General features: G+C 43.5%; 1 protein-coding gene across 1 annotated transcript in view; it reads right to left on the minus strand.

Annotated features, from left to right (window-relative positions):
- ADAM12 (ADAM metallopeptidase domain 12) overlaps positions 1 to 22,349 on the minus strand; it is a 179,508-nt gene that overhangs the window by 21,571 nt on the left and 135,588 nt on the right. Inside the window, exons 12-14 of the mRNA XM_021526349.3 lie at positions 7,734 to 7,911; positions 2,785 to 2,874; positions 1,320 to 1,515 (exon numbers count right to left, since the gene is read on the minus strand). Coding sequence (XP_021382024.2) covers positions 1,320 to 1,515; positions 2,785 to 2,874; positions 7,734 to 7,911 — 464 coding nt within the window. The remainder of the gene's footprint in view (positions 1 to 1,319; positions 1,516 to 2,784; positions 2,875 to 7,733; positions 7,912 to 22,349) is intronic.

Raw genomic sequence — 22,349 nt, forward strand, 5'->3', positions numbered from 1 at the left:
AAGGGAAACATCTCTGTGCCATTATATTGATACAGAAGTTTTGGAGCATAGTTAGAGATAGTGAATTGAAAGAGGCTGAAAATATTAGTTTAAAAAGAAATAATTACACCTATCTCTAAGTAATGCTTCTCCTTAGGAGAGGTAAATGTTTTTCAAATTTGAGATAGAAGGCCAGAGATGCTGAAGGAGACATGATTTGGATTCATACCAAAAAGCTGAGTTAATACTTGCATTTCAGTGGAAGGGTCACTGGACTTTATAGAAAGGTGAACAGCTTTCCTGGGATAGATGTTGAGAACAGCTCAAGAACTCATGTTACCAGATTTCTGCAAAAAGGGAGCAAATTCCCATGGGAGAATAACCCCTTCCTGCTTCAGTGCACACCCTGCTAAAAAACACTGTCAGGAGGCAGTTTCCAGGTGACACCAGTTAATAAAATACACACAATGATCCAGAAGTATCATGTTAGTGTCAAAAGCTGAGCCCTGGCTGGAGATGGAGCAGGCACATCTGTTTTGCAGATGAGCTGTTTAGAGCACAGGAGGCAGCTCACACAGCAGCCTGAAAAGGGCTGTGATTTCAACCTGCCAGGAGCGTTCAGCACTTTGTGGGGTGACATCAGGCCAGATCAGAGTCAGGAGGAAGTGATTTGTCTAAGTTCACCTATCCATTTGCAGCATGTTGCAGCACGAGCCTCGTTACTTCCTGCTGCAAGAAATGAACACGACAGCAAATCAAGGCTGGAATAAATCACCCAGAGATTCCCTCATTATTCAAATAGCTACAGAGTGGTGCTGCATCCTCCAGATCTTTATTCCCCCTCTCAAGCCTCTGTCAGACCTGTGTCCCTGTGCTGGTGATGCCTTGCAGGCTGCCCTAGAGCAGAGCCTGGACAGTTACAGAATAAAGTAGGGATTTATTAAAAGGATTTCCTCCATGGATCCACCTTGGGCAGCACCAGAGCCCAGCCAGGGCTGCACCCAAATGACCCAAAATGGTCCCAAAATGCACGAGCGCTCCCGGGGCTCTCCCTGGGATCAGTTCTGCTCCATTGGCACCTTGGAGTTCATTGTCCCATTCCAGCTCCAGCCCAGGCAGTCCCACCCTGCTTGTTTTTCTCTCTCCAGCCCACGCTGTTTGTGCTCCTGGGCTGAGGTTTGGATCATTTGTCCTTGGTGCCCAGCTGAAGCAGGAATTGTTTTGTGTCCCTGCTCTGTGAGGAGAGCTCAGCATCCCCTGTATGAAGCCAAGACCCACACACTAAAGCAGCACAGAATGTGAAAAATAGAAAAGCTGAACCTGAGGCCTCTGGCACTCACCTGGGCCCCAGAGGGTGATGCACTGCTGCTCGTGGGTCTGGCAGATGCCGTTGTAGCAGTAGCCATCCACGCCGTGGCACGCGTGCCCGTCGTGCAGGTAAACGTTGGCCGGGCACTGCGGGCTGGCCCCCGTGCAGAACTCGGGCAGGTCGCAGGAATTGCTCGACTCTCTGCAAGAAATCCCCGCTGGTTTGAGCTGCAAAACAAACAGAACTTCAACAGCCTGGGTCGGCCCTGCAGCACAGGAACAGATTTCCCCACTGGCCCGGCCCCAGCTGGCTGCAGAGGACAGGGCAGGGATTGCACAGCTCGGATCTGAGCCATGCTGGGAGGCTTGGGCAGGAAGGGGGGTCAGATGAAGCTGCACACATGACTCACATCAGAAGGCAACCCCAGCCCTGATGTTTGCAGGTGGCTCCTCCATCGTGTCAACACAAGAACTCTGGGAAGGAGGACCTGGAGATCAGAGACCTTTCCACCCAGGGCAGCTGGTCACAGAACACTGTGCTGTGTCAGGGCTCAGGAAGCCACCAGCCCACTTGACTGTGGATTCAGATGCCCAACAATTCCCAGCTTGAAAGGTTCAATTCAATGATCTTGAATAGATCTTGAACATTAATGGATCTGTAGAGTCACCATTTCCTCATGGAAATGTTGTTCTGATGGGCATCAAGATCTCCTCAAACTTAATTACAAGATTAGACCAGGTAACTGTTTGTCCTGTACTGATTTCCATGGAAAATGCTATTTTTTTTTTTAACTGATGGTGGAACATGCCAGTCTGAACATTCACATTTCAACAGCAGCCACAAAAGTTGGGTGTGCTCTGAGAGAATTTTAATCACATTGCCTTTGGTAAAAAGCAAAGGACACGAAGATAGATTGATTTTGCTAAAAAGCAATTTCTGGCTGTGGGGATCCCTTGCTGCTCCAAGCTCATGGATTGCCACAGACAACCTGCTGAATGCTTTATTAGCCCACAGGCAAGGGATGGTCTGAGAATTCAAGCAGGTAAATGCCTGTGGTAAATTGGCTTTTATGGAGTGTTAGGAGACCATAACAGCTAATGATTAACAGCTAATGATCTGCTATTAAATATACATATGCTGTTGATAGGATTAATAATTTAAGAGCCTTCCCCCAAAAAACAAGGGTTAAGCATTTAATGACTGCTTGACGTGTAAGAATGAGAGAAATTAAACCACATAAAAGTTCATGAAAAAGAAGTTTTGCATGAGCAGCTGAAGTTGCCACAAAAAGCAGAGAGACAAAAAAATCTGTTGATCTGCTCCTTCAATAATTTATATTTTGGTAATTTTTTAATTGCGCACATGACATGCAACTGCCTTAATGCTTATCAATACCAATTTACTTATCCTCCGTCATTGCTCACTGCACTGAAGCAGGGAAAAAATGCAGAATTCTGCCCTCCCCACCCCAACGAGAGCCATTTCCCGTGGTTCACCTGGCAGTCCTGGCAGCAGAGCCCATGTGCACACACTGCTCCCGGCTTCAAGGCACAGGTGGTTGCGTTACAGCACCGGTTTGTACATTCCTGCATGGATTTGGAGGGTAAATTTAGAGCAGACAACGTGCAGTCACAATGAGCTGTAAATCAAGAGGCTGCCTAGAAGCTCTGCCAAGAAAAGCTGGGCATGAAATCATGAATTATGCATGAAATTCGACAACCTGATCCAAACAGCCTTGTCTGCCCTCAGATTCAACAAGCCCAATAAGTGTAGTAAAACCAGAGGAGCTGCTGAGGAGGGCTGGTTTATTCCAGCTATGGATCTAATCCCAAATATCACAAGCAACCCAAGCACGCTGACACCAACCCTGACAGAGCACTGGGGTGTTTTATTTCCACAGGAATCAGTGGAGTGCTTCCACTGCCTCCCAGAGAGGATCCAGGAGCTGGGCTGCTGCTGCTGAGCATCACGACCACAGCTCTGTTTTGTGCTAGCTGCTGGCCAGGCTCCTGTCTGGATGGAGGCTGGGGCTGCCACAGAGGAAGACAAGGACACGATTCCATGTAATCCCTTATCAGAGCACACCAGTAATAGAGCTGTGAGATATGGAATGAGCATGAATTGCAGCCTCGCTCGCTGATACATCCCAATTTCACACTTGTGGATTAGATGGTGCCGTGTGTGGGCTCCTGCAAACTTTATTGTCAGTAGAACGTGCTCGTAAGGAGCCTCAGAAAAGAATGGATTTGTTTTTCCAAGATAATGCTCACAAGCTGCAAGTTACACCAGCTGAGCTGGAATCTCATCTCTCTCACAGAAATAGCAGCAGATAAAATTGCTCTTCAGCTGTGTTAAGTCTGTTTGACTTAGCAAGGGATCACTGACAACAGAGGGAACACAGGAGGAATGAGTGGGTTAGAGTGATGTTCACAGCCTCTTGTTACTTCCCTGGCTTCTGAAAGCATCCCAACTAGAAGGCAGGGCTAGCACTGACTCACCAGCAAAATAAACCAGGAGGATTCTCAGCATTTCACTGTTTTTTAGGTATTATCCTCCTGGATGAACAAAGCCAACTGTGCTCTGAAGCAGAGGAAAAACTTCCTGCTCCTATTTTTGCTCACCGGAAGGCAGCAGGCTACAGAAATATTCCTGTGCAGCTGCTGCATGTCAGCAGTAACATTCCTCTGCACAGAAGCAGGTTTTATAAATTCACCTCAGAAACAATCTGAGATAAGCAGGATGGAGTGTCAGACCCATTGAGGTCCTTCTGAAACAGTCAGCTGCAATACCCCATCCTCTGGCCCCACAGCAGCATTCAGCATTCCACAGGCAGACTGGGATAAAGACACAGCTCTTGGAGTGGTGTTTCAGCAGCCTCTGGTATTTCCAATTGCTACCTCACTTATTGCTCATTGTAGGGAATGAGCTTGGTAAATAGTTTTTGTGCCTGGACTATCGAATTGTCAGGAATGATTTTAACATAAACAAACAAAAAAACAAGCAAGGCTCACCAGGCTTTTGGAGGGTGGAGGCTGCCACCTGAAATTACTGCTGTGCTGGATTATTATTATTATTATTAATATTATTATTATTATTATTAATAATAATAATAATAATAATAATAATAGATAAAAACAGCAGTAATGGGAGGAGGTCTCTCAGTGTGGCTCTCCTGGCTCTTCAGAGGAACCAGAGCAGCCCAAGCCCAGAACAATTCCAGCACCACCTTTGGGATGTCAGGCTCTGTCCTGTGGACAGGATACCTGGTTTTCCCCCTCTCTTTTCTAAGAACACAGGACAGAGCCCACTGGGTCAGCCCATGCTTGGTCCTTGTGTCCCCCTGAGAGCAGCCAGCAGATGTTTGAGGACATTGACACCCTCCCAATCTCCTGCCTTTCCCTTTGCTTTCCCTTGGCTCCATGGGCATTTTTGGCCTGTGAGAGTCAGAGTAAAGGAATGCACAGGTATCCAACACAATCAGGGGAGCAGCTCCTTCTGATTGTTTGAAACCTGCCATTTTCTGACTTCATCTGCTCATTTCTCATGGGGGACAACCTCTCCTCTCTCACCCTTTCCATTGCCCTCACGATTTTATCAGCTTATGCTGCATTTTCCTTCATTTTCTTCTTTTCCAGCCAGAGCCCTTTCAAGACGTGGAACCACCTTATTGCTTTTCTCTCAATCTTTTTTCATTCTGCTTTATCCTCCCTGGGATCAGGGAGGGGTAGGGAAAACCTGCACAAGCAGTTTCAGGTGCAGCAGATTTATAGAGGTCTGCTGGTGCTTTGTTTTGTTTTCCTATTTCTCTCCTAGTACTTTCTAACAGCCTATTTACCTTTTAGACCACTCCTGAGCACTGGGCTGACATTTTCATGAGACTATTTATTGCAATAGGAAGTCTTGTTCCTCCATGGTCAGAGTCAGCTCAGAGTCCATCATCTTCTTTGTGTTTTTGGAATGTGCATCACTCCTCAGTGAGTCCCATTTCTCATCTTAATGCCTGTTCCAGCTGCCTCAGAAGGTTTCTCTGCAGTCCTCCACATCCAGTTTTCATCTTTAGCAGCCTAACTAATATCATCAGCAAATTAAAGACTATTCTTCTTCCCAGGCTGTTTATGAAAATGCTGCGTTGTGTAGTCCCAGGACTCATGGATACAGCACAGCAGATCTGCCACTGCATGAAATGGGTGATTTACACCTGGTTGTATTTCTTATCTTTTAACCCAATTTTTGCCCATGCAGTTTTCTCTCCTTTACAGCTGCTCAATCTCCCAGAGAAGCTTTGGTGAAAGGTTTGGTCCAAAGCCTCTCTGAGCCCCTCACAGGCTGCAGTGACAGCCCTGTCCCTTTCCACCCACTTGTTGAGCTCTTCAGAGCACTGTGATGGATTTGTAAGACAAGATTTTTGTAAGACAAGATTTTGTAAGACAAGGTTTTGTAAGACAAGAGTTCCTGGCACAAAAGCCGTGTTGACTCGTCCCTGGCATGTCACAGCTGTTTGGGCACTCACTCCTAATTACATTTGCAAGTAATTTGTCTGACTTCTGAGTTAGCAATTTGTAGTTTTCTGTTCCTCCTTGCAGCTGGTTATAAATGACACATTTTCATCTTTCAAGGACCGAGGATTTTTACTTCTCATCATTCTTTTATCTTTCTATCTATAATTTACATTAACCCTCCTTCCACAGACACAGCAGCACATCAGGCATTTTTGGTCATATAATCTAAAATTGTTAGGATCATAAAATCACAGAATGGTTTGGTTTTTGAAGAGACCAAAAGTCATCCAGTTCCTCCCCCTGCCATGGGCAGGGACACCTTCCACTATCCCAGGGTGCTGCAAGCCCCAGTGTCCAACCTGGCCTTGGGCACTTCCAGAGATCCAGGGCATCCCCACCCTCACAGAAGAATTTAATCCTAATTTCACACATTCTTGAGATACTGCAACACCATGGACAGAACTCAGCTGGTACGAATGACAGGGCAGTGAGTTAGTAACTAATCACACAGGTTTTCTGGAACCATTCAGGTTAGAACAGTAAATCCTAAATAAATTTAATTGCAGGCAACATGCATTTTTTCCCAACACAGCTAAAAACGGCAAAAAGATAGAAAGAAGAGGCAAATTAAGGCAGTGCTTGCTGACACTAAGTGGCTTTGACTTGAAAAGATATCAGTAACGTTCAGAAATGAAAACAAGAAAGATAACAGGGTTAGAAAGACATTTGCAAGCTGCTTGCACTCTATTGACTTTAAACAAGGAGATAAGGCTGCTTCCTCCAACCTTGTTACCCTCAAGAGTGAGTGAACTGTCAGAAAATCCTCACTTGGACAATCCCAATGCACTCCAGAGGCAGGATGCAGCAATATCGTGCTGCTTTAACTGCCCCCATCTCTTTTGTCTGTAGGTCCCTATTTATCACAGGAAACAAATCCCTGATCTGCTGCTGCCTTTAATTCAGATAATCAGAGAGAAGTTCAATAAAGCCAATGAGGACAGGATGTAAAAGGGATAAGGATACCAGCTCGGATATTATTTGACCCCCAGGTTTTGCCTATCTCCTGCTGATGTGAGCAGTCCTCTGACACATTCACTAAACAAAATGGAACAATCTTTGAGGCAGCAGCAATCTGTTTGAGAGGCAATGAAGACAATTTCTGTTGGGGGGTAATTGGCTAGAGGGAAACAAAAATCCTACAGTGAAGGAGGAAAAGGTCTTGCACCTAAAAACTGAAGTTGCAATGAAAATACCTGGCCAATATTAATATCTCTATTTAGATAGTGTTTTATATATATATATGGATAGTGACGTACTGTGGCTGCCCCTGGATCCCTGGAAGTGTCCAAGGCCAGGCTGGACAGGGCTTGGAGCACCCTGGGATAGTGAAAGATGTCCCTGCCCTGGCAGGGGAAAGTGTGATTATCCTCATGGTCCCCTCCAACCCAAACCATTCTGCGATGGAACAGTTTCTATGGTTATACTGACATAAATATAAATATAAATATCTGAGTGGCTTCTCATTGACGGAAACAAACCTTCATGCACATTTGCTTGAGAAATTCGAGCCAAGTTCTCAAACTTCTTTTGAGTTTGGCTGATTAGCTAATGCTGAAAGGAACTTCTAGGAACTTCTAGGAACACAAGGTCATGGCCAGTCTGCTGGACAAGCCTGAGTTTGTTCTCTAATGATGAACTGAGCACATTCTTAGCTCAAGCCCTGCTTAAACTTCACCATCTCGAATACACTCCAGACTCCCTGCACTTCTGAGACTCTGAGGTTTGAGCTGATGGGATGGAAGCAGAGAAGGCAGAGCTCTGTTTTACCCCAAACACACCAAACCACCCCTCCACTGCTCTGTTTTACCCGAAACACACCAAACCAACCCTCCACTGCCAAAACCCTGCAGGCAGGACATGAGCAGAACCTCCCAGGTGGTTCTTACCTCAGGCTCCCCGCAGTCACACTCTTCTCCATCTTCCACGTAGCCATTCCCACACTTCTGGCCACCAAAGGACTCCTTGACTTCAGGCAGGTTAAAGAGACACATTCCCACTCCTTTCTCCAGGCTGTTCTCCAGGTCCTTTCTACTGCAGCTGCTGAAGACCATGGGGAATGGATAGCTGGAGAAAACCCACATGGAGACAAAAGGAAGGTTGTTATATGAGATGAAAACCTCTCTCTCCTGTCACACTGGTGATATTTTAGCACATTTGTGCCTTAACCAGAAGACTGTGTTCACTTTTTATCACACAGAACTGAGATACAGCAATTCACTGTGAAATTGAGCTCAACCCATTAATAATAATAATAATAATAATTTCTGACTATGAGTAAGGGAATTTTCACTTCAATTTGTAGCTGCCATTAAGGATTGGATGTGTTCACATTTGAAATTCCTTCTCCCTCCTTTGCTTATGGAGTTATAATGCAAATTATGATTATGAGCCTAAAGAAATGCTGGGTTTGCAAGTAGTATCCTGAATTTGCAGGACTGCAAAAGATCCTAATTCTTCTTGGAAAATTCAGCCTCAAATGGCAAATTCATTCATCTTGCTGTGCAGAATGGCAAACTTCCTGCTCTTTTCAGGAAAAAAAAAAGAAAAAACCAAAAACCACTGTTACTTGATAAGAGCCTGCTTCTGCAATTCATCAAAGCTGAGCTTGGGAACTGCATGATTTAAGCAAAGATAGTTCTTATTTTAAATCAGCAGGACTGTATACTGAAAATATTCCTGTTTGGAATTCCCAGTGCTGAGTGCAGGTTGGGCCCTGCCGTGCAGACACTTTCCAGCTCCCACTCCTTTTGCAAACCACCCAAGGCAGAGGACAAAATACTCCCATGCAGTACAAATACCAGCAGGTAACTGGCAGAATTCCATTTCTGCTGATGAATGTTTGCAGTTTGCCTCACAGATGAGGGACCAAGTGACAGCAGAGCCTGGATGATGGCACCGGGTCCTTGATGCCCTAAGGAGCTGGAGTAGATGGAGTTCAGAGGAATAAAGTGGAAATTTAAGGAAGAGCCTTCAAAGGCCACAGCCTGGCAGTGCTTGGATGGCTCCACCATGGAAACAACAGAGCTTGGTCATGAGATCTCACATTTTTATAAGTTTTAGCCCATTTGCATACAGGAGTTAAGTGTCCAATTAACAGCTTCAAATGATGAAGTTTCATCCTCCTTGCTTGCTTGCTCATCCTCCCCTTTTCACCTTTTTTCATGCTTTGGGCCTGAAGTTTGAAGAGACTGTCCTTGAGTCTCCAGCTGGAATAGGATTGCTTTGTCTCCACCACCCCGTGAAAAGATCCTAGTAACAGTTAATATAAAGCTAAAAGCTGCACACCAGAACAGAACAGAAGAACTCAAAACCCAAGGTATCATCCTAAGGGCTGCTGTGACAGCTCTGTGCTGAGATGTCATGGAACAGTTTGGGCTGGAAATGGACTTGGAGATCATTTAATTCCACCTCCAGGGGCACCTTCCACTATCCCAGGGTGCTCCCAGCCCTGTCAGCCTGACCTTGGACACTTCCATCCACCCGTGCCAGGGCCTCCCCACCTTCACAGGGGACAATTTCCCCAGAAATCTCCTGCCCACCTTGAATTCCACTGAATTTGTGTCACAAACATGGTGTAAAACAGCTTCTCCCCTCAGACTGATACCTCTGTCACTCCCTGGTCCAGCAGTAACTCAACATTTCAGCAGCTCAGGAGCCAACCTGGCAATTTCACTTTACTCACTGAGTGCTCTGTGTCACCCACGTGTTATTAGGACTGTTATCTTTGCAGACAAGCAAGGTAACAGATAGAAATTCTGCACTGCTGAACTTCAGACTTCCATTAATCTCCTGGTGTTTCTGATATCCTCAGATGAAAAGCTTGTTTTGGGAATGATGATGCCCGTAGGTCATAGAAAGGGATAATTTCTATTAAAAAGAAAGAAATGTTTGGCAACTACAAATGCAATAGAGCTTCCTATGCTGACATAAGGAAGTTAATTAGGATCTTATAGAAGGTTATGGATACATTACAGAACAGAACATATTTTGTGTCTAGTTAAAATTACCTCTTTTACAGTTTCTTTTGCAATAAAACAGCCAGCTCATTGGAAAAGAACATAAACATGAGTCTGAAGAAGAAAATAATTTTCCAATATCACTATAGGGCTTGTCAAGTTAAACTAAACAGTTTTGAATTTCACTGACATATGACTTCAGAAAGCTAATAGCCATCTCCATGTAATAAGCTGATTGCTGGAACATATCAATGTTTCAGCAAAATGACAGTGTCTAAGATAAATAAAGAAATTTCAGAATAGCAGGAGGTAGGAGCCAGGCTGTTAGCTGGGCCCCAAGGGAGGACAGGGAAGGTACTTGGAGTAATGGAACAGAAAATAAAGGCTCTTGGAAAACTACTGACCACTCTACATTGAGCAATTGGAGATGTTCTTAAGAGGGCACCACAAACTTCTGTCCTACCTCAGTGTGACTGAGAAGAAACCTCACAAAATTCTGTGTACGTGACTCTGAACAAGTAGATGGGTGCACATTCCTGCCAAACAACAGGAAAAAACAAAGAAACCCAGATACATCTGACTGATAAATCCTGGAGAGGGCTTGATCAGACAGGGCCCTCATATCAAAGTGTGAATAAATGAACACTGCATCATGCAGGCAAGATCTGCACTTCAGTGGCACAGGTTTGCTTTGATAGCCACGGGGGTGAGACAAGGAGACACACACCTCACAGGGAATGGAATCCATCCAGGAGCACATTGCATGGATGTGAGCTGTGTCTGTCCATCAGCAGGAGGGCAGAGTCCTCTCTCTGTGCCAGAGGTGAAATTGTGCCATTGCTGATGAATGAGCTTTATGTTTCCCCCACAAAAGGAACTTCAAGCTGTTTCCTATTTTGGACTCAGAGGTCCATTCATCTTCTGGCTTTTCCTGCTCCTGATGCCTGTTTCCTCAGCTGACATCAGTGCAGCACATGATACATGATGACATTTCCTGAAACACTTCTTCTTTACCAAGTAATCCCCAAATAAAGCAATAAAAACCCAGAAATAAACCCAGCTGGTGGAAACAGAGAAACTTCAGGGTAACCACACCATGCAAGAGAAGGTCCCACATCAACTGGTGCCAACTGGTATTTCACTGGAAACTTGATTGATCTTTAATATGATATTCTCATACACAACCAGTCTTCTTTATTTGACCAATAAAGTTCCACGTAACAGCCACAGCACTTTATTGTTGTGATTTTAGGCTGCATTTTGTCTGTCTTTGCAATTTTAAAGCTGTTTCATCAGAAGAATGAAATGCCTGGCAGATGGGATGGGAAGGGAAGTCACAGATATCAGATGTCAGAGGCATTCAAACCAATGTTTGAGTGATCTGGAGCTTGTGAAAAATGATGAAGGAATGGTGATGTGGAAGGAATTAATCCTCTGAACAATGCAGGAGCTTCTTCCCTGTAAAGACCCTTCTGATCTCCCTGGAAGGAGCTGCCTTAGGGTGGGAGAAGGAAATGGGGTCTCCACAGTAAAGTCAGCCCTTGACCTGTCTCCAAAATTTCAATGATACCTAAATAGGAATGTTTGTGCTTCCTGTGGTAGCTCAGACACTTACTCTGTTGGGAACCAGCTCATAAATGCCATAAGAGAACATTTCAGAGGCAAAAAATTCATCAGCAGTCTTTATACTCTATTTATCTTCAAGACATTTTTTGTTACGGATCCTTATTTTTTTTTTTTTTTACAGTTGGAAAGAGAAAGGGCACTTTAGTCCAGCCTAACTCTTATTCCAAAATTCTGTGCCCCATGCATTTTTCACCCTGTCTGGATCTGTAGATTTACTACACAATGGATCATTTTGTCAAACCGTTCTGGCTGTGGCTACAACTCTACAGAACTCAAATTGTTCCCAGCACTTCCATCAGTCTCCTCAGTGGCTTTACACCAAGGAGAATCACTTCAGTCTTTCTGCCCCTCTCGAATCCACAGCATTCCTTGGGGTCTCCTTGGTGCTTAAAAGATGTGTTTAATCCCCAGCAACAAATATCCCAGTTTCCAACAAAACCAGCTTTGCCTGCTCCTGCAAATAAGACCTTCACAATTGTCAGAGGATCCCTGGTAATCGATTCCTTGGGAAACAGAGCCTGGGCTTGTCCCATTCATTTATATTTCAAGTACTCCAGCCCTCCAAATGCCAGGTTCCTTTAGGCAGTTCTGCATTTAGCCTGTATTAGATGGCTCCTTCCATTAACTAAGTGAAGTGGCATCAGCACTCTGTCAAGTCCCATTTAAGAAGAGAAGATTCTTTGTACCAGCACCTCGTTGCCCAGCACAGGCTTCTTTTCTTCCCAACCCCCCCTTTTTTTTTTTTTTTCATGAAATATAAAAGCTCAATTCCATCATCTCCATTTCAGAGGAATTCCCCTTCCTCAGGGGCTGAATGACAGGAGAGCACAAGCATGGCAGGCTGAGGAGCTGGGGCAGGCAGAGCGTTGAGGAGAGGCAGTGGTGCTGATCCTGCACCTCCTGCACTGCTGCCCCTGCTCCATCTGGAACATGCCTGCAGGGGCACTGGAGACCCAAACCCCTCCAGCTGCATTGCAGCAGCACCTCGGGAAAGCTGGAATTCCTCTGGCTCCTCCAAATCCTCTCTGTCCACACCTCAGGACCTGGGTCCACCTCCCCTGAGCTCCTCCACCATAAACCATCACGGAATTTTCTGGTTCCCAGCCACTCAAGGGGTAACAATGATTCTGGGAACTCTCTATCCATTGCACAGGAGGATAAACTACAGGCTCACCATATCTTGAAAACATTTTGATTATTATGATTATCACTAGCCAATCTCACTTTCTATTTCTTATTCAATAGCTGCTCCTATTTTCTAAAGGAACTGCATTGTTCTGTCCCAAATGTTGGTGTACACACAGACACTATCTATCTATATATACACATCTATTTATAGGGTTCATTTCTTCCAGTTCACATCACAACCTGATTATTCAGCACTATGGCAATGTTTATACAGAGCCTTTTACCAAAAGACCCTGAAGTGTTTCACAATTATTCACTCAATTAAAATGCACAAGAGCCCCAAAGAGCTCTGTTAAGTACCACCAGACCTCCCTCCCTGAGGTAATATGATAATTGGAGATTATATTAATTTTAAAAAGGACATTTTAAATTTTTTTGAGCATGCTTATGGAAACAACTTTTGGCTAATTTCCAAAGGTGCAGAAAACTGGGACAGAACTTTGCTCAGAATTCCTGAAAACCCAAACCTGAGAGGCCATATCTGGAAATAGCTCTGGCATCAGCTGTGCTTTTTAGGACCATGAAGGTGCTTGAAGGCAAGAGGGGTGCTGAGTCAGAAATTTCCCTAGTCCAAGACCTGAATTTCCAACATTTTCCATGACAACACCTTGAACTGACCACCACAGTGACTTTGTGTCTGTCTCAACCCTTTGAGATTAAAAAATATGAATATTTACTCTCCTTAATCTCCAAATTTCCTGATTTTTGGCTCACAGCTGGAGGGGATGAGCAATGTAGATTTTCTGGATTATGGAGAGGTGAATTTGAGCCTCCTCTTGTTCAGACTCTAGACAATGCCTAACACAGAAATATGTGAGTTTTCTGTTGCATATCCCAATTTTACATAAGAACATAAAAATAAGGGTGAGGAGGGGATTAAATTAAAGAATAGGGATAGGGTTGGTTTTGGTAACATGGGTGTAATTCATTTTTCCATGGAAAAATGGCAGCACTAGGGGGAGTACCCCAAGAATAAACCTCTAGAAGGCAGAAACTCAAGCAGCATGAATGTTTCTAGACCCAGGGAGGTGTTGATTTCAAGGAACTGTGACAATTTTCCAGCCTCCTCTAACTCCTGATCTAATTGACGTAATTCTTTTGCACTCAAAAGCATCTCCCTTGGTTTTAACCTTCTAGACATTATTACTGCTCTCCAGCTTTTGAAAGCTACTTTTTATGGGCTCCTAAGAGAGATGAGCCTACCAGAATAAAAGTGAATTTGCTATTAGATGACATTTTTTGACACTCCAGCTCTTCTGTACAGCAAGTATGTTAATGAATTAGTAAGCATAAAGAACTTCACAGAATTAGGTGTCAAGCAGGAGATAAAATCCAGTTTTCTTTGATATTGAAATAGGTGTTCAAATACTACAGATCCCTTCACGTATCAAGTTCTGTCACTACACCTTATTTCCTACACCTCACGCTTTAGTAGCAATTGTTTAAAATTAGACAAGTGCCATAATGTGGAAGGGCTTTTTAATCTATTAATTAGACAAGTGCTGTAATATGGGAGGGCTTTTTAATCCATTATTTAAACAATGTCTTAATTTCTAAGTACTTTTGAGGGAGAAAGGCACAAATGCAGCTTTTGACCCCACCAGCACAATAAAGAGGGAGTTTGAAGGTACCTGCAGATTGTTCCACACCCAAAGGTTTTGCAAACAGCAAATTGGGAAAATTAGGAGAAGGGGGGAAGCTGGAGGATCCTTTGGCCTTGCCCAAGATATCAGTCCCAGAGCTGATGGGGCACATCTTTTTCAGGTGATTTGGAAGGATTTAGCTAAAAAACCTAGAGTGGTTTTATCTACAGATAAAGTATTTAAAGGGGAAGTTTGCTTCAAAAGTTAGAGGATATCTGACAACTCATACTTATTTTTCTAGCCTATTTTTCCCTCCCTTGCTCCTCTTTTAGAGTTTTAATCCCTAGAGCATCAATAAAGTAGAGCACGGAATTGGGCCATGTAGTTAGAGATGACATCAAAGCTCTTCTGTCTGGGTTCATGGTCAGTGACTTCAAAACAAACCCAGATTTCTCCTACAGCTTTTGTCACGTTCACTCCATGGTGGCTGCTAACCCTTCCAATAAATAACTGGGAATATATCACACTGCTGGTTCATTTAATTGATGTCTGCTTGGATGCCTTGTTGTGCTACAGGGGAATTTCCAGGCTTATTGGAAAGAAAGCCTTTCCAAGGAAATGTTTCAACTTTGCACACAATTGCCTTAAGTTGATTTTAATTTTCCCCTGGGGATAGTGCAGATTCCCAGAATGAATTCCTGCAATCTCCCTTCAGGTGCCCAGATTGGATTGACACAGCCTCAGCTGAGGCTTGACCTCTCCCATTACATAGAAGGTGAAATTTGAACTACCTGGAATATTCAAAAAGGCAGATTTACAACGGTGAATATGGGACTTGAGGGCAGAAAGCAGGGACAGAACAAATGCCTGGATGGTTCCCAAAAATCCATTCTGCAAGGGAGCAACACTTAATGGCTTTATACAGTATAGACTGTTGTGGCAGTCACAAAAGTGCCAAATAAAACATTATTAGCAGTTACTTACCCTTTGACAAATGGATGGTCAGAGAAGTTTTTTCTTGGAGGAGAGGCCTGTTGTGACTTTTCTTTGTGTTCTGGGGGTGAAGCAATACTAAACCAATTTATCACCCCTGACAGGATCCTGACTCTGTGCTGGAGTTATCTGCATTGCAAAAGCTCCATGGGAATTGAACTCAGACAACTGTTCTTCCTGTTGGGAACCAGACAGCCAAGGAAAGGAGCTGTAATCAGTTTGAATTTGCCTCTGGCTCATCTTTTGCTCTGTTTCCTTTTAGACCACTACCTCATTAATAAAAACTTGCTGGATTGCTGAGAGTTCAGGTTTCACAATCTACTGCTTCGAATTTGAGGCTAATCCAATGCTGACTCCAGGAAAAGTCAAAAAGCAAGGAGGCAGAGCAGAGGGAGGGATGAAAAGGCCGGGTCAGGTCTGGTCCCAGGCTAAGGAAAAGCAGGATACAGACACCCTGTGCCTGCCAGCAGCTCCCAGCAGTGAAGGAAAATCTGGATAAGGAGCACAAGCAGAGTGCCCTGAGTTTAAATTTTGTCACACAAAGCACAAGATCCTCAGCATGTGACGAGCAAATAAAGACAAATGGTCCAAACCAGTGCTGGAGATCAGCTTCCTGCTGATTTCTGATTAGGGAAAAGGTGCTTTGGTTAGTTCTCAACATGATTTTACAATCTGCTTTTGTTCCAGGCAGTTACATTCTAATTTTCTCCCTTGAAAAACCTTGGAATTGATTTTTTAAAGTGGGCCAGGAACAGACAGGAATGAAAAAAAAAAAAAAAAAAAATCTGACTTTGGGAATCAGATTGATTGAAAGACCAATCATTAAGAGGGTACTCAGGCTCAGGAGATGGATTTGTCTGAGGATGAGCCTGGACATCAGGTGAGCAGATCAAATGACACCAAGTTAAGGGAAGTGGACCCCAAACAGGGCTAAATCCAACCAGGAGAAACCCAGGCTAGGGAGAAGGGATTTCACAGGAAATCCTGAGTTGGAAGGGACCCACAAGAACCCTGGAGTCCAGCTCCTGGCACAGACAAACCCCAAGGATCAGCCCTCTGGATGGAGCACGTGGAGAAGCTCCCTGGGAAGAGCAGGAGCAGAGAATGAAGTGCATGGAAATGCCACTTGGTGAGATGGAGGTGCTGGAGAAAAGAATCTGAGCCTGCAAAAAGCTGGAATAATAAATACCTGGGGGACAGGCTCCTATTGATTTCCCTTAGCATCGGTACTACCCGGGCTCTTCATAAATCAGGACTCCAAGACAGGAGGATCATGGCTCAATTTTTTGTTCTTTGGGAAGATCCAAAGGAAAGATAAGTGAGGATAAACAGTGCCAGAAATTAGTCTGAATTCCCCCAGCATTTCCACCTTCCCTTCTTCTGTTATGAGAAAAAAGCTCTTTGTCCCATATCACCTGAAACATCTCAGATGAGTGGAAATGGAATTCTTAAAGAAAACTAAATATATAATAACAAGGAATCATTTTTTTTTACCTTCCCCTTTCTTTTTTACAGAGCTGGAACAAAGAAAAATTAGCTGCCACGTTGTATTTCTTTCATTATTTCAAGCCATGAGGACAGGATGGATCCAGCCACGATCCAAGACTTAGGGATCCTTAATGAGCAAATTAAAACTTTCACTCACAGGAATGAAAAGCTTTTGAAAAATCAAAAAAAAACCCCAAACCCATATGGACCCTGACGAAATCCTGGGAGTTTTCCTCCCAGCTCTGGATTTCTCACCTGGTGGTGGCTGGCTGCCAGGGGTGGAGATGAACACAATTTCCACGCTGAAAGAGGCAGACAGAAAGGATCTCCAGGACACCAAAGTTATTTCACCTCTTCATTTTCAGTGCCTTTACTCTAAAATAGGTAGTTTCTTATTTTAATCCATCACTGGGGCTGCATCATTCATTTGCAAAGGCTGAAATGGAGCCTCCCTGCCTTGCTGCCACCAGAACCCCCCAGGAAAACGTGCCCAGCACTCTGTGACAGGCTTTGACTTTAGAAAAGATCAAGAATGACTTTGCAGGAAGGAATTGTCAGGGTAAAATTTTCAACATTTTGCACATCTGTGGCAGGCACAAAGGCTCTGTGATTCCCATGACAACTGTGGCAAATGCAGCTGTGGGCACCAGTTCATTTCAGCCTTCCAAGTCCACAGAAATTCCTTCAAGTGCTCCTGGGCACACAACACACGTTCAAAAAGGAGCTTTTATGTGATCTTAAGGATTTGCCCTTTTAGGTATAGTTCCATTTTAAAACCAGGAATTTGGAATTCATTAACACCAATTAAAACTGGACACCGGGTGCTTAATTCTCCATGCGCTGCTCTGCAGAATTATCCCTGCAGGTTGAAAAGTTTGGGGTTTGTTTTTCTTCTTTTTTTTTTTCTTTTTTTTTTTTTTCTTTTTTTTTTTTTTTGGATGAAACGGAAAGCCAAGATAAAGGGAAATGTCCTGATATGATTTGTTCTCGTGGGTCATGGCAATAGCAGCACTGCAGGATAAAAATGTCCCTCTCAGAGCTATATTTCCTATGGATATTACAGCAACAAGACAAAAGGCAGCTGAGCTCTCTCATCCCAGCATCCAGGCCAGGAAAAGTGCATTTCTCGTGGCAGAAAGCCCTGCTTGTCCTTAAGTATCTGCTATAAATAATCACACCAGGAGTAAAATGTGTTTTCATTTGAGAAGTCACCTCTCTCCTTGTCAGCTTCACTTACAGCAAAGTCATGCTGTCAATCTGTGAGTTATCCTTGAGAATACACCAGCAAAGCCAATTATTTTCCCTTCTAACAGCACATCTACTGAAATGGCAAAGACTAAACCAAATAAAAAGCAATTATCCTCTTTCTTTTTTTTGCCCCATAGTTCTGAGTGCTAATTATTAACATGACCCACTCCTGCAAAGAACTGGGAAAAAATGAAATGGATTTCAACCAATGCTACTAATTCTTCAATGCAGATCTTATTTATCACAAAAATTAAATGTATCTGCCAGGCATGGAAATTATTAACAAAAAAAAAAAAATTAAAAAAAAAAAATACGGCCAAATGCACTGCAGACATGGGGCTATTTGGAGTGAAGAGAAAGACTGACATAAATCTGTTCTGTAATCTCGTGGCTGTTTCCTACTAAAGGAAGGACCAGAATGCAATGTGCTAAATTACTGGGACAGAGGGATATGTTGCTTAAGTGTTTTTTTTTTTTTTTTTTTTTTTTTTTTTTTTTTTTAAATAAAAGCAGTTGCACTGCTGGCACAACAGCCCTAGCTCTGTCACAAGTAATTTATTACATCAGTATATCAACTTTATTAAAAAAAGAAAAAGACAACAAAGAAGTCTGTCTTTGTGCCGAGCTCAGCTCAGACTGGTTTGGAAACATAAACAGCTTCGGAGTTTAATTAGAAACTGTTTACATCTGAAAGATAATTTCATTTTCCTCAAATTGTAACAGAGGTAATTCCAGATAGTTCTGCTGACTCCAGAGTTTAATGGCTCTAAGCTGCCAGACTGAAAAATGCAAAGTGAGGTCTGAACAGCTGAAAACCGACTGAGAGGGGTCAGGGAATTCTGTGCTAACGACTAATGGTTTGATTATCTAACATTTAACAGCTCTGCAGCTACAAGATGCTGCAAGACTTCTACAAGGAAAAAAAGAGAACCACTCAGTAGACTGAAGTGTCCTTTCCCACACTGTTTCTGATTTCTTTCCCATTTCACTCTGACCTTTTGTCTTTTTTTAAGCTTTTTTAAAATTTTTTTTTTAAGTCTGGAAAAATGCTGAAAAAGTATTTTTCCCTTCAAGTGGATGCTGTTTTCATGGCATACCTGGCTGTGCTCTGCAGCAGTGTGCTGGAAATCTCTGGAGAGTGTTTGTTTTCACATCTGGAGACTCCAGTTCAGCCTTTGAATGACCAAAATGAGGGTGACCTTATGTTCTGCTTCCTTGAGATCATTTTTCAAAAAAGGAGAAAAGTGATTGAAACTAACACTTAATACAACAAAAGGCACAAGTGATTAGTACTTTCCCAACTTGTCCTTTAAGAGATTTTTCACTGTGTTTTATTTATTTAGCTACATGTTTATAAAGTAGTTAAATAAATATTTTTTTTCCCAGGGCAGTTCAAAAATCAAACAAAAACAGATGACAAAATAAGAAGACTCCTCAGAAAACCCTTTAAGACCCAAACCCACTGAGCCCAGCAGCTCTCCAGGAGCCCTCTAAGATGCAAATACTCACTTGTGCAGTGTAAAATCAGCACTACTGCCACTGGCCTGCTTTTGATGGGCAGCCCTAAACCTCATTAATGGTAACGAGGGATCCACAGACCTTCTGCACCATCACAGTTGTGAACATTTTAATTACGGGGTGCTGCTCCCCCAGACACTGCCCTGGAGAAGGGATGAAGGAGATGCTGAACCCCCTCAGCCTGAGCCAGCCCTGCTGCACTCCTGGGCAGCCAGGCAGATCCTGAGGAATCCTCATTAATGTTCATCCTCCTGCCTCCAAAAACCTGGATTTTCCTTTGGGTGCCTCCCATCACCTGGATTTCCACATAGCTCCCAGAATTGCTGCTCCAGTTCACCAGAGGTGGAAGCAAACTGCAGCACAGGAACAAACCAGGTTGGGGTTTGGGTGCAGAGGCCAGTTTCTCTTCCCAAACCCAGATTTCCACAAGAAATGTTGGATGGTTTTGGGCAGAGAGCCTGGACACAGATACAATTCACACACCTGTGACCTAACACTGAATTAAGGAATATTCACTAATCCAGCTTGTGACACCTCAGTGGCTCTGGGCAATTAGGTTTCAGCTTTTGTATTTGTAGGTTTTACCTCAGGTTTCAGCTTTTCTATTTTTCACATTCTGTGCTGCTTTAGTGTGTGGGTCTGAGCTTCACATCAGGGGATGCTGAGCTCTGCACAGAGCAGGGAGAAAAAACAATTCCTGCTCCAGCTGGGCACCAAGGACAAATGATCCAAACCTCAGCCCAGGAGCACAAACAGCGTGGGCTGGAGAGAGAAAAACCAGCAGGGTGGGACTGATGGGCTGGAGCTGGAATGGGACAATGAACTCCAAGGTGCCAATGGAGCAGAACTGATCCCAGGGAGAGCCCCGGGAGCGCTCGTGCATTTTGGGACCATTTTGGGTCATTTGGGTGCAGCCCTGGCTGGGCTCTGGTGCTGCCCAAGGTGGATCCATGAGGAGATCCTGGAATAAATCCCTGCTTTATTCTAGGGCAGCCTGCACAAGATGCATCCTCGGAGCACAGAAGTTTGGGGAAGAGGGATTGTTCTGCTGCTGGACTCCTGCAATTACATCTGCACCTGAATGCCAAAGCTTCTGCCAACCCTGCCCTTGCACTGAGCACAAACTCCAGGGAAATCTTCTAAGTCTGAGCCCTTAGAGCAGGAAAATCAGCAAGATCTTCCAAAGTATGGAACAAGCATGAAATGGGAATGAGGGCAGGAAGAGAGAACAAACAAAAGCTATTTTAGATGTCTCTGATAATATATTTGCTACCACAGAAGCTGTCAATAAAGGAGATCCAATAAAACCAGCTTTTCCTTGCCAGCAAAAATGGGTGTTTACTTACAAAAAAAGCACAAAATAAAGTGTGATGTACCCCTCCTTGGCCACTGAAGCCAACACATGAAAGCAAAGAATCAAATTAACCCTTCCTCACTCACACCAGAGCTGCCTTTTGAGGATAACTTCTCCCATATTCCACAACACAGGAACTGGCCTCTGAATAGCAAATGTTTCCTAAACTCAGCCAGGGATGCCTGGACCACTTCTACAACAGATCCACGGCCCAGCTCATCCCCAGGGAGGCAAACAGGAACGTTCACATTTGCTGCATCTCCTGTGCAGCTCCTGGTGCCACTTGGAGCCCCTCACAGACATCTGATACTACTGCTCAGGAAAAAGCCACTGTGTTCCCACTTAAATATTTTATCTCACCTTAATTACTACTGATGTACTCAGTGTTCAGTGCAGAATATCTAATTGCTCCTGGAGGGAATTAAAGCCCACTAAGCATCAGGCTCTTTTTCAGTGGTACCTGGAAGAAGCCCACCTGATGGTCTTTCCCATGGTTAATTTCCCCCCATTTCTCCTCAGCAGTGCTTAATTAGAGTAATTAGTTTAATTTGGGACTGTCATTCAGCCAGGTCTTAACAGATCACCTTTGCTCTCACTCTCATTCACAAATAGGCAACTTCCCATTGTCTCCCTGCTTTAATTCTAACATAAAGGTTTGCATTGAACTTAAAAATTTACTGATAACAGCAGGGTTTTTTTGGGACTGGTTAGAAAAATGTCTCTTACAAATTACAGCAGTAACTTGAACCCATATTTTTCTACATATGATTTCTACTCTGTGCTCTTTCTGGGCTTCTAATTGGTCTCCTCCCCCAGACCCTGCCTCCAAAAACTCAATAATTAAAGTGAAATTGTGTACTGAAAGGCAATTACTCAAAATTAGCTGTTCTTTTTTTCCTGTGAGGCACCATTCCATAAAAATCCTCTAAAATAATAATCTATAGCTGAGAGATTAAATTGATCTCATTTCTACGTTGGTTTTTTTTCCACTCATGGTCATCACTACACAGAACAGGAATTTCCACCAAGCTCCACTTCCCTGTAACGCTTACAGTCATATTTATCTGAGTAAATTAAATTTAAAATCTGAGAGAGTGACTTTAAATCCTAGCTGTGAAAATTGGAAATGGGAACACAAGATTCAAGATAAGAATAGGGGGAAAAAAAAAGGCAAGTAGAGGAGTTCAGTTCATTCTTGACTTTTCAAAAAGAGCATCACACAGAAGGAACAAGACAAAGGGGAGTTGTTGTGAGGGGAAGTATCCTAAAGAAGCTGCTTCCTCCTTCCTGTGTGTCATCAAGAGTTGGAAACCAGAATATGCCTTGGAACTCTTGGAAAAGAGGAAAGCCAGGTCTGCTAGGGGCCTAGATTAAAATAAAAGTTTCCCAAGAGATGTTCTTTCATTCAGAACTTTGTTAAGAAAATAGCAATAGCCATGCTCTCTCACATATCAGATTTTCCACGTCTTGAATATCAACTGCTCATTACATGTCCTGAAACTACAGCCCATGCAGAATTTATATTTTCCTGAGTATTTTAAATTATTT

The sequence above is a fragment of the Lonchura striata genome, chromosome 7 (assembly GCF_046129695.1).
Source record: "Lonchura striata isolate bLonStr1 chromosome 7, bLonStr1.mat, whole genome shotgun sequence".
NCBI lineage: Eukaryota > Metazoa > Chordata > Aves > Passeriformes > Estrildidae > Lonchura > Lonchura striata.